General features: G+C 46.4%; 1 protein-coding gene across 1 annotated transcript; it reads right to left on the bottom strand.

Annotated features, from left to right (window-relative positions):
- Positions 1-10,277: 10,277 nt before the first annotated feature.
- On the bottom strand, positions 10,278-10,649 carry LOC130035937 (non-histone chromosomal protein HMG-17-like). Its single transcript, XM_056127876.1, has one exon. The coding sequence runs from the start codon at positions 10,647-10,649 to the stop codon at positions 10,383-10,385; it is 267 nt and encodes an 88-aa protein (XP_055983851.1). The 3' UTR covers positions 10,278-10,382.
- Between the last annotated feature and the right edge of the window lie 673 nt (positions 10,650-11,322).

Genomic DNA, 11,322 nt, shown 5'->3' on the forward strand with positions numbered 1-11,322 from the left:
GACATTCTGTTTGTTCTTGATTTTTCATGTTTAGGGGATTTGGGGGCTGGGGCTGTACCCAGTGGTGCTCAGAGTACTGTTTATGGGTGTTGGGGATCAAACCAGAGTCCATTGTATGCAACACAAGTACCTTACCAACCTCTGTCCTAACCCTCGAGCCTCATCGTCCTGCTTTTGCCCGCACCCCTTTTTTGGCCAGCAGGACCCATTGCTTCCTTTTGGAAAACTCCCATTTCAGTCCATGTGTTTCAGGGCTTGACCCCACCCTTATAACCCCAGTAAGGAAGTTCAAGTGACTTTCACTGGCACCACTCACCACCCCAGGTTGGGTACTAAGGTAATAGCAGCAAACTAAACAAGAAACAGAACAAACCCTTGGGTGGTTAAATGACAGAATATTAGTTCTGGGGAGGCAGCTTTAGTGTTGGAATAAATGCTTTGGCTGTTTGGGTTCAATCCCCAGTCCCACATGGTCCACAGAGCACAGCTAGGAATGATCCCCCAAGTACCTTCATGTGTGGTCCCAAAACAAAACAAAAAACTTCACCTGTGTTTACACAGTGTCCTTTTTTTTTTTTTCATTTAGGATCCTATTTGGGCCTGGGGGGCTGGTCCAGGTTCAGCCCCTGCCTCCACATGATCCCCTGAGCAGTACCATGTAGAGTTCCCAAACCAAACAAAAACCCAAAAACAACTGAAAAACTGCCCGTGGCATTTCTTTTTCCTCTGTCTTCCCCAATATGGGACACATGTTTTTGTTTGCATGTGCTTGGATTTTGAACCACAGCCAGCACAGTGCCCAGGAAGACATACTGCATCCGGGGATGTCACACAGGGCTCCTTCTCGTAAGGCATTTGCTCCATTGTGTTGATTTACCTCTCTAGCCCTATGACACATTTCTCTTGGTGGTGGTAGTGTTGTGGGGTCACTCTCAGCATTTATCGGACCTGGTAGCACTCAAGGATCACCAGGGCCACAGTCAGGTGCTCTGGGGGTCATGTGTCCTACCAGTTATGTGGCAATCTCATCTCAATGTGGCACAACTTCTGGGATTGTTTTAAATTTCCCTTCCCTTCAGTCCTTTTTGGCTATTGTTACAATTACCAGGTTGAACTCCTGCACTTGTCCCCATGTATGCTGCTCTCTCTGACTCTGTCTCTTTCTGTGTGTCTGCTTCTGTATGTATCTGTTTCTGTGCCTGTCTCTCTTTGTGTCTCTCTGTCTCTGTCTTTCTGTCTCTGTCTCTCTGTCTCTCTCCTCCTGGCTTGGGTGCTCACCAGGTATCACACACTACTGTTGTGCTCACACACACCAGGCTGCCGTGCACCAGAGAACCCACATTTTGTTGTGGTGTTAGAATCCCAAAAGGCAGAACTGCCAGGAATGAGCTTGAAGAACTTGAGAAGTCTAGAACTTCTACTGAGTAATGCCCAAACCATGTAACTTTTTTTTTTTTTTTTTGCTACCAAGAGTATCTTGCCCGCACGCAAAGCCTGGCAAGCTCCCCGTGACGTATTCAATATGCCAAACACAGTAACAACAAGTCTCACAATGGAGACGTTACTGGGCCCGCTCAAGCAAATCGATGAACATTGGGAGGACAGTGACAGTGACAGTGAGACCTGATAGTACTCAGGGCCTCATCCTAGCTCTGGAAGGTGAGGTTGGGAGCTAGGAGTGAAACATGGTGTTGGAACACACCTAGCACCTTGGCACATAATGCCAGGAATCAAACAGTGTCAGACACATGCAAGGAAACTGCCTTTAAAACCAAAAAAAATTTTTTTTAACAAAGCAAGTGCCTTAATTCCTGTACTACCTCTTTAGTCATCATTCTTTTTTAAGATTTAATTTACTGGCTGTACTTAGGGATCCCTCCTGGTGGTGCTCAGGGACCATATGTGGGTATTGAAACCAGGGTCGCTGTGTGCAAGACAAGTGCTCTACCCCTGTATTATCTCTCCAGCCCCTCTCTGACCCTTTTAAAGCTGTTTTTTTGTTTCAGGGGTTGTTCCTGGGTCTGCAGTCAAAAATCACTCCTGGCAAGCTTGGGATACCATGCTGGGAATTGAACCTTGGTTAGCTGCGTGTAAGGCAAGCTCCTTATCTGCTGTAATATTACTCTAGCCCCTTAACATCATTTTTTTTGTTTTTTAGGGTTTTTTTGTGGTTTTGGGGGTCACACTCGACAATGCTCAGGGCTTATTCCTGGCTCTGCACTCAGGAATTACTCTGGCGGCACTGAGGGGACCATATGGGATGCTGGGGATTGAACCCCGGTTGCCCCGTGCAAGGTAAACGCCCTCCCTGCTGTACTATCACTCCGCCCCACCTTAAAGTCATTTTGAAATGGGGTTTAGTTTTTTGCTGACACCAAGAGTCTTGAGTGTCTAAACGCAAGAAGTCAGTGGAAAATTCTAACCAATAAAATATATGGAATCAAATATTTGCAGAGTTCTGAAAGTAAGCATGTGCAGCTGCCAGGACTAAGAAGGTATTTAACAAATAAAATGGTATCTAAACTTGACTTCAGGGACCAGGGTTGGCTTCCATATCCTCATAGCATTTCTTCAGAAATGACTTTCTCAAGGACACGAAATATAGGTGTCAAGAAAGGGACTATAACTTAATACCTGTATTGCAAACCACAACACCCAAAAAAGGAGAAAGAGAATAAAAAGGAAATGTGCCTGCCACAGTAGCGTGGGAGAGATACTGGGATACTGGGAATATTAGTGGTGGTGAATGGGCACTGGTGGAGGGATGGATACTCGATCATTGTATGACTGAAACATAAGCATGAAAGTTTGTAAGTCTGTAACTGTACCTCCCGATAATTTATTTCATTTCATTTCATTTCATTTCATTTCATTTCATCATCCTGTTATTCGTCGATTACCTTGAGCAGGCCCCAGTAACGTCTCTTTCATCCTAACCCTGAGATTATATTCAAGGCTCTTTAGGAGAATGAGACCCATCATTGTTACTGGTATTTGGCATATTTGGTACGCCACGGGGAGTTTGCCAGACTCTGCCCTGTGGGCAGGCTACATTCGATAGCCTGCAAGTTTGTCCAAAGTAGGAATGAGATAATAAGACGTCATAAAAAGATGTCCTGATAAGATGTCGCGGGGCTGCGAATGCGGCCATGCGGTTCTGGGAGCTGGATTTTATAGTCTCTGAGTCTTGGCCGTTGATGGGATTACACGGCGCCAGGGGGCCAGGTGGTGGGTGTGACCCCCGCCTACTGGAATTTGGAGGATCTGGGTGGAGGATGCTCGACTCCAATCCGAGTAGGCTGGGAGATCTCGGCCCCGGAACCCGCGTGGCTTTGTCCCTCTGCCAGTACCTTCATGTGTGCGGAGAGTGGTCTCGGCATGGTGGTGGCTGGTCCTGGAGGTCTTTGGCTGCCGGAGCCCTGGTCAGGACCAGCCACCACCATGCCGAGACCACTCTCCGCACACATGAAGGTACTGGCAGAGGGACAAAGCCACGCGGGTTCCGGGGCCGAGATCTCCCAGCCTACTCGGATTGGAGTCGAGCATCCTCCACCCAGATCCTCCAAATTCCAGTAGGCGGGGGTCACACCCACCACCTAGCCCCCTGGCGCCGTGTAATCCCATCAACAGCCAAGATTTAGAGACTATAAAATCCAGCTTCAGGACGAGAACAGTGAAGTCTTCTGCTCCCGCGCCTGGCTGTTCCTCGCCGGGGCCCATTGGAGGGGAGGGGGTTGAGGGTTGAGCTTTCCTCCCGATGATTCATTAAAAATAAAAAAAAATAGAGGGGCTGGAGAGATAGCACAGTGGGTAGGGCGTTTGCCTTGCACGTGGCTGACCCCGGTTCGATTCCCACCAACCCATATGGTCCCCTGAGCACCGCTGAGAGTGATTCCTGAGTGCAGAGCCACAAGTAACCACTGAGCATCTCCAGATGTGGCCCAAAAACAAAACGAAAAAGAGAGAGAACACAGTGGAAATAGGCAAGCAAAGAAACAGAGATAAGCAAGGGATGTTCAAGGGAGAACACAGGTTGAAGCGCAAGCCCCAGATAGCTTTTGGGAGAAGCTTTTCTACAATTCTTCCAAATGGTTTTTTTTTCTGGAGTTTTGCATACATAAAAGTTAATTTGGGTGTTGTCACAGGAAGCGTTGAACTGTTGCTCTCTTAATCTCATCCCTGGCACTGTTGGTGGTCTCTTCATAAACTCATAGATTCTTCTGTAGCTTCTCCTTTTCAGAGGGGCTCACTCTTCTCTGGGTAAGGTCTTGGATTTCTGCATCTGTCTCAGTTTTTCCTCTCCAAAGAGCTCAGGATTTGCATGTCAAAATAATGTGGTCTTCATGCCTTTGAGCTATTTCAAAGCTAAACAATTTCTTCTTAAGTTTAATTATTTTCCAAAAGTACATTACCAGGGGCCAGAGGCTTAATATAGCAGGGTAGGGTGTTTGCCTTGCATGAGGCTGACCGGGGTTCAATCCCCAGCATCCCATATAGTCCCCTGAGCGCCACCATGACTAATTCCTGAATTCAGAGCCAGGAGTAACCCCTGAACCTCACTGGGTGTGACCCCCCCAAAAAAAGAAAAAAGTACATTACCAGCCTCCCACATCACCACTATACCATCTTAATACAACAAAGGGATCATCTCAGGATCCACCCCCATGGCCCCCTAGGGGGTATTCAATCCAGTCCAGGTCCACATGACTCCAGTCGAAGACAGGGAGGAGAGGTGCAGTGTCAGCATCAGATAACTCAGAGACCATCTATGCAGCCCTCATCTTACAGATGGGGACACCAAGGCCTAGGTCATCCTTTCTCACCTGGTAGTTCTTTCATACAGGTCCGGGGTTGAGAAAGGAGGCACCGTTCCTCTACTATGGTCCCAGAGTCTGGCCAGTGAGGCAAATCACAAAGTTTCGATCCAGGGGCCTGGAGTTCTGATTCTATCTCTGTAATTCCTCAGGGGAAGTCTGAAAGAGAGGGAGGAAACTGAGATGGCAGCGTGTGGGTGGCACTGTCACAGTAATTAGGGAGGTGGGAGGCTTTAAGCAGCCCAATTATGCAGGCTAGGGCTCAGCCTTGATAAGACTCTCCCTGAACTCTCTCTCAGCATTTTGCTAGTGGGGGGCCTCAAAGTGGAGAAGTGGGACCCTTGCCTTCTATGAGACTGACCCAGGTTCCATACCTGGTATCCCATTTGGTCCCTTGAGTCCACCAAGAATCATCCCTGAGCATAAGCCCAGAGCACCACTGGGTTGCCACCTCCTTCCCCCAAATAAAAAACAAACAAAAAAGTGGAGAAGCAGAGGTGCTCTGGAGTGACCAGCCAGCCCACCCAGAGGTTGGGGACCCTGTCATAGAAACCTGCCAAAGAGAAGGGAAGGGATCCATGGGAACCAAATTTTAGGTTCTAAGGCTTTGGGATGGTTAGTAACAAGCTCTGTGGACACACTGGTCACTGGCCCCTATACTGAACAGAAAGCACTTATAGTCATTGACCAGGAGGGAGTCCAGGGCGTAGTACCAGCTGTGTTCTCCAGACTCAGCTTGGTGGGTCTCACTGGGGCATCCTGGAAATGATCTGAAGCTCTGAAAACTAAGGTCAAAGCTTCCTGTACATAAAGGGACCAGCTGCAAGGAAAGCCAGCCACTATAAACCATGATGGGGTCAAAGGTAAAACCCGGGGCTGCTAGCAACTCTCTCCCCCTTCCATATTCTGGGGCACTTCAAGATGCCACTTGTTCAGCCAACAGATGTACGGGAAGCACCCACCCTGCAGCAAGCTCTGGGAAGATGCTGCACTGTCAAGACACATAAGCTGTGATCCTTGCCTGCTCTAGCTGCTACACTCCCCACCTGAGAACCAGATGACTTGCATTGTTGCTGAAAAGGGCACATGCACTTTCTCTCTCAGATGTGCCTCAGTTGGGTGGTCAGCGACACTACAAGGTCATCTTGTTTTTGTTGTTACTGTTTTGGGGCCACACCTGGCGATGCACAGGGGTCACTCCTTGCTCTGCACTCAGGAATTATTCCTGGCAGGCTCAGAGGACCATATGGAATGCTCGGGATTGAACCCGGGTTGTCTGCATGCAAGGCAACTTACCTGCTGTACTGTCTACATGGTCTTCTTAGCCATAACACTATGTATAGGCCATGGTAGAAAAAGCTGGGAAGGGGAATGGAAATGTCTGTGTGTATCGATTCCCAGGTTTGTTGGTCCCAGTGTTAAAACTGAGCTGTGCTGAATGGGAGACAAACACCCAAGAATAGTTGAGATAAGTACCAGGAAGTTCGCTCCACAGTTTGGAAGCCAGTAGCACATGCTGGGAGCAAAAGCAGATCAGATAGAGAAGGGAACACCAAGTAAAGGGTTCTTGGAGGACCCGCTCGGGATGGGAGATATGTGCTGAAAGTAGACTATAGACCAAATACGATGGCCACTCAATACTTCTATTGCAAACCACAACACCCTAAAGGAAAAAGAGAGCAAAAGGGAATGCCCTGCCACAGAGGCGGGGCAGAAGGGGAGTGGGAGGAGGGTTACTGGGAACACTGGTGGTGGAGAATGGGCACTGGTGGAGGCATGGGTACTCGATCATGGTATAACTGAAACCTAAGCACGAAAGTTTGTAAGTCTACAACTGTACCTCATGATGTTTCACTAATAAAAATTAAATTAAATTAAAAAAAAAACTTAAGAAACTCTAAGGGTAATGTGCCTGGCCATCTTCTATCTGCTGCCTATGTCACAAGGGAGGAGACAGATTTGAATATGTGGGGAGATAAAAAAAAAAAAACTGAGCTGTGCTGGTGGCCAGAGCGATAGTACAGCAGATAGAGCGTTTGCTTTGCACGAGGCTGACCTGGGTTTGATTCTCAGCATCCCATATGGTCCCCCCAGCACCGCCAGTAATTCCTGATTGCAGAGCCAGGAGTAGCCCCTGAGCCTCATAGGGTGTGATCCAAAAAGTCAAAAAATGAAACCAAACCCCAAAACTGAGCTGTGCTTTAGATATGAGTTGCATCATCAACATATAAGCACTTTCAACTCCAGCTTCACAGAATTAGGTACAACTCTCCAAACCCTTAGAGTTTTGTGGATACAAATAAAGTTCCTATCAGCAGACTGGGTAAAGAAATTCTGGTAAACGATCTGAGATGTAGCTCAGTAGAAAGTACTTGTCTTGCATGTGTAAGGCCTTTAAGCAGTTCCAGCCTTGGTACTATGGACAAAAAGAGAGAAAGAAAGAAAGAAAGAAGGAAAGGGAGAAAGAAAGAAAAAGAGAGACAGAAGGAAGGGAGAGAGAGAGAGAGAGAGAGAGAGAGAGAGAGAGAGAATTTTGTAGAGGCCAGGACAATACAGTGGGTAGGGCATTTGCCTTGCACATTCTATTCCCTGTACTCCATACAATCCTGCCAGGAGTAATCCTTGAACACAGTCAGAAGTGAGACCTGAGGGCCTCTGGGTGTGGCCCAAAATCAAGCAAAAAAAGAATTTTGACGCAACAACCGCACAATGGAATAGTCCAGCCATAAAATGGAACAGGAAAGTACTGATTTAGGACAATGTCCAGAATATACTATTAAGTAAAAAGAAAAACAAAACAAGAATGAACAGTAGAAGGTACAGCAAGTTCCCATTTGTGACACTAAAGGGAATACATTTATATGTCTATTCATATGCTTTTATAGTCAAAGAATATCAAAAGAAGATAGAATTGGTAAATTTGGTGATCTGGAGTGGAAACTAGGTGGCTTGAAAGAGGTAAGATTTCACTGCATGACTCTTTGTATTTTTTTTAAAAGTTTGAACTCTAATACCTATTCAAAATCCCAATAAAATAAAATTTCTTTGAAGATAGGTAACTAGACAGAGGATGTAGCTCAGTGTGAGGCTCTGGTTTTGATCCCTGGCCCAGAAAGAAGGGAAGGAAGGAAGAAGAAAAGAAGGGAGGGAGTGAGGAAGGAAAGAGAAATAGTATAACAGGCAGGGTGCTTGCCTTGCTCGTGGCTCACCTGGAATCTGATCCCCAGCATGCCACATGGTCCTTCAGCACTTCCAGGTATGACCCCTGAACACAGAAGCCCTGTGAAATGCAGGGCATGCTGCAGAGAGTGTGGCTAGAAACAGAAGGAAAAAAAAGATGGGAAGGAAGGGAGAAAAGAAAGAAAGAAAGGAGGGGGAGCTGGAGTGATAGTACAATGGGTAGGCGTTTGCCTTGCACACGGTTGACCCGGGTTCTATTCCCAGCATCCCATATGGTCCCCTGAGCACCGCCAGGAGTAATTCCTGAATGCAGAGCCAAGAGTAACCCCTGTGCATCTCGGGGTGTGACCCAAAAAGAAAAAAAAAGGACACAGAGAGAGGAGTGAGAGAGGGAGAGAGAGAAATAAATGATTGGGGCCAGAGTGATAGTACAGTGGGGAACTTGCCTTACACACAACCAATTTGAGTTTGATCCCTCATATTCCAGATGGTCCCCTGAGCACCACACAGAAGAGTGATCCCTGAGTCCAGAGAGTGCAGAGCCAGGAGTAAGCCCTGAGCATTGCTGGTTGTGACCACAAAAACAAAACAAAACAAAAGAAAACAAATCCTTTTTACTCTTTAAAATTTTGTCCTGGGAGTTTTTCTCAGAAATCCTCTGTGATTATCTTCCCTAAGGCAGTCAACCAAATCGTCCTGTGGCAGAGTAAAATCACCATCTTCTCCCAATAGCTACATAAGACTGGACAGGTGAGCAGTTTTGTTTTTGTGTTGTTGTCCCAGCTGGTGCTGGGCCCATGGGGACCAAGGCCACACCTTGCAATATTGAACTTGCCATAATGGACTGTAAGGTACAGTTCCAGGGATGGAATCCAGGTCATTATACATGGCAAAGGATGTGCTCTACCACTCGATCCACATTCCATATATTTGAGAATAGAAGCCCCTGAGATTCAGTGGGGGGTCAAAGTTAAGTAACTTACTCAAGATTCCAAAAAGAGACAAGGTTGAGGTTGTGGGATGAAAATTTCTTTCTTTTTTTTTTTTTCTTTTTGGGTCACACCCGGAGATTCACAGGGGTTACTCCTGGCTCTGCTCTCAGGAATTACTCCTGGCAGTGGTTGGGGGATCATATGGGATGCTGGGAATCGAACCGGGATCAGTTGCGTGAATATTTCTAATCCACTCTAGGGTTAGGATAGCACACACCTGAGTGCTACCTACCTTCCTTGTGCCCCAATAGTCATATCTTGACTTCCAGTCCACTTGGGCAACTGGCCTAACTCCATTACTCTTTTTTTTTCCCAAGCCAAATTGTATCCAGCTTTATTAAAGAAATTTTCATAAATAATCATGGTATTTCAGGCAGGACATGGGCAGACAATCGTTAACAGTATACAGTAACTTTCAAACTTTCTTCTTTAATGGCCTACCAGAATCAGAAAGCCACTATAAAACCAATGACGTCTTCAGTTGATGCTCTGAACAGCGGAAGTTTAGAGTGAGGGTTGACATTTCACATTTAGTATGTTGTTTAGTAACTTTTCACAAGCCGACCCTGACTTTCAGGAAATGAAAGAAAAATGGCAGAATGATCAATCTGAAGTTCCACAATCTTAAAAAAGAAACCGTTCTTTTGAGAGCTGCTGTCTCAGTTGGGACACTGCAAAGTCTAGATGGCCTGACATTGTGCTAACCAGTTTTTGGGAGTCCAGGCTCAACATGTCTCTCTGGGGTTAGGGGAGTCAAGTCTATGCTGAAGGTGGAGAGGAAGACAGGACAAAGAAACACATTTTACTTTTTCCCCACCACAAGGCATTGGGTACCAGGGTGGGTAAGATGTCAAGTCAAGAAATCCCTCCTCTTGGAAATCAAGAGGAAGTCTCTCAAAACTAGTGGGGTAATCAAAACAACGATGAGATATCTAACACCACAGAGACTGGTACACATCAAAAAATGAAAACAAAAAACAAAACTTGTGGGGAAAAGTTTTTCCCCAAGGCAATCCAATTTTGGAGACAACATATTAATGACTTAAGCCCTTCCCCCAAAACAACAATGAAGTGTTCTGTGTGCTAACATCATAGCTTTTTTTTTTTAAAGGGGGGGCATACAGAGAGATAGTACAGCCAGTAGGGCGTTTGCCTTGTACATGGCCAACCTGGGTTTGATCCCCGGGATTCCATATGGTTTCCTAAGCATTGCCAGGAGTAATTTCTGAGTGAAGAACCAGGAGTAACCCCTAAGCATCGCTGGGTGTGGCCCAAAAAGCAAAAAAAAAAAAAAAAAAGTAAAACAAAATTCTGCATTTTCATAACACTTGATAAAAAATAGTATTTCAAACTGTACAGTCAACAGAAGTATACAGTTATCAAAAATGCACACACTTCACTTGGTATCTCCAGCACCTTCGGCTTTCTGTGCCTGGTCTGTTTTGGCATCTCCATTTTCTGTAGGGTGGTTATTTCCATCCTTGCCAGCATCAGCTTTCCCCTTTTTCCCTTTGGGTACCTTCTCTCCCTTCTTTGCAGGGGCCTTTTCAGTCTTGGGCTCTGGCTTTGGAGGAGCAAGTTTAGCTGATAATCTTTTCTGTGGTTCATCCTTCACCTTGGCTTTATCTCCGTTAGCATCCCCTTCAGCCTTTCTCTTGGGCATGGTGGTGAAAGCGGCAAGACCTAGGCACTGGACACGGGATGCAGCACTGCATGGGCTTCAGTCCAGGGGTTCTCACTTCTTCACGCTTCTCCTAACTCTATTACTCTTTCATCAGATTCCATTTCTCTAAGTTCCCACATAGAGCCAGAGCATTTCTCATTTCTTCCTAACTGCTTAAGTGCTCAAAGCTTCTCACTGGCTTGGCTTTTCACCATGTGTACCCCAGGACAAAGTTCAATTTTCCTTGCAATTTGTTTGTTTTGGGTCCCCACTGGTGGTACTAAGGGGTTACTCCTGGCTCTGCACTCAGCAATCACTTCTGGCAGTGCTCGGGGAACCATATGGAACACCAGGGTTGAATTCAGATCAGCCACAAGCAAGGCAAGTAGCTTACCAGCTAAACTATCAAATCTTTCTGGCCCCAGTTCTTTGTAATTTATTTTTATTTACTTTTTTTTTTAATAATTTTGGGATTACACCTGGCAATGCTCAAGGCTTACTCCTTGCTCTGTGCTAAGGAATTACTCCTGGCAGTGCTCAGGGCACCGTATGGGGTGCCAGGGATTGAACCCAGGTGAGCCGCATGCCAGGAAAGTGCACGACTGCGGTGCTATCTCTCAGGCCCTCCTTTGCAATTTTAACCGAAGGGACCCAAGGGCCTGCCTCAGCCCAT

Source organism: Sorex fumeus, unplaced genomic scaffold (genome assembly GCF_029834395.1).
Source record: "Sorex fumeus unplaced genomic scaffold, SorFum_2.1 ptg000063l, whole genome shotgun sequence".
In the NCBI taxonomy this organism is placed as follows: domain Eukaryota; kingdom Metazoa; phylum Chordata; class Mammalia; order Eulipotyphla; family Soricidae; genus Sorex; species Sorex fumeus.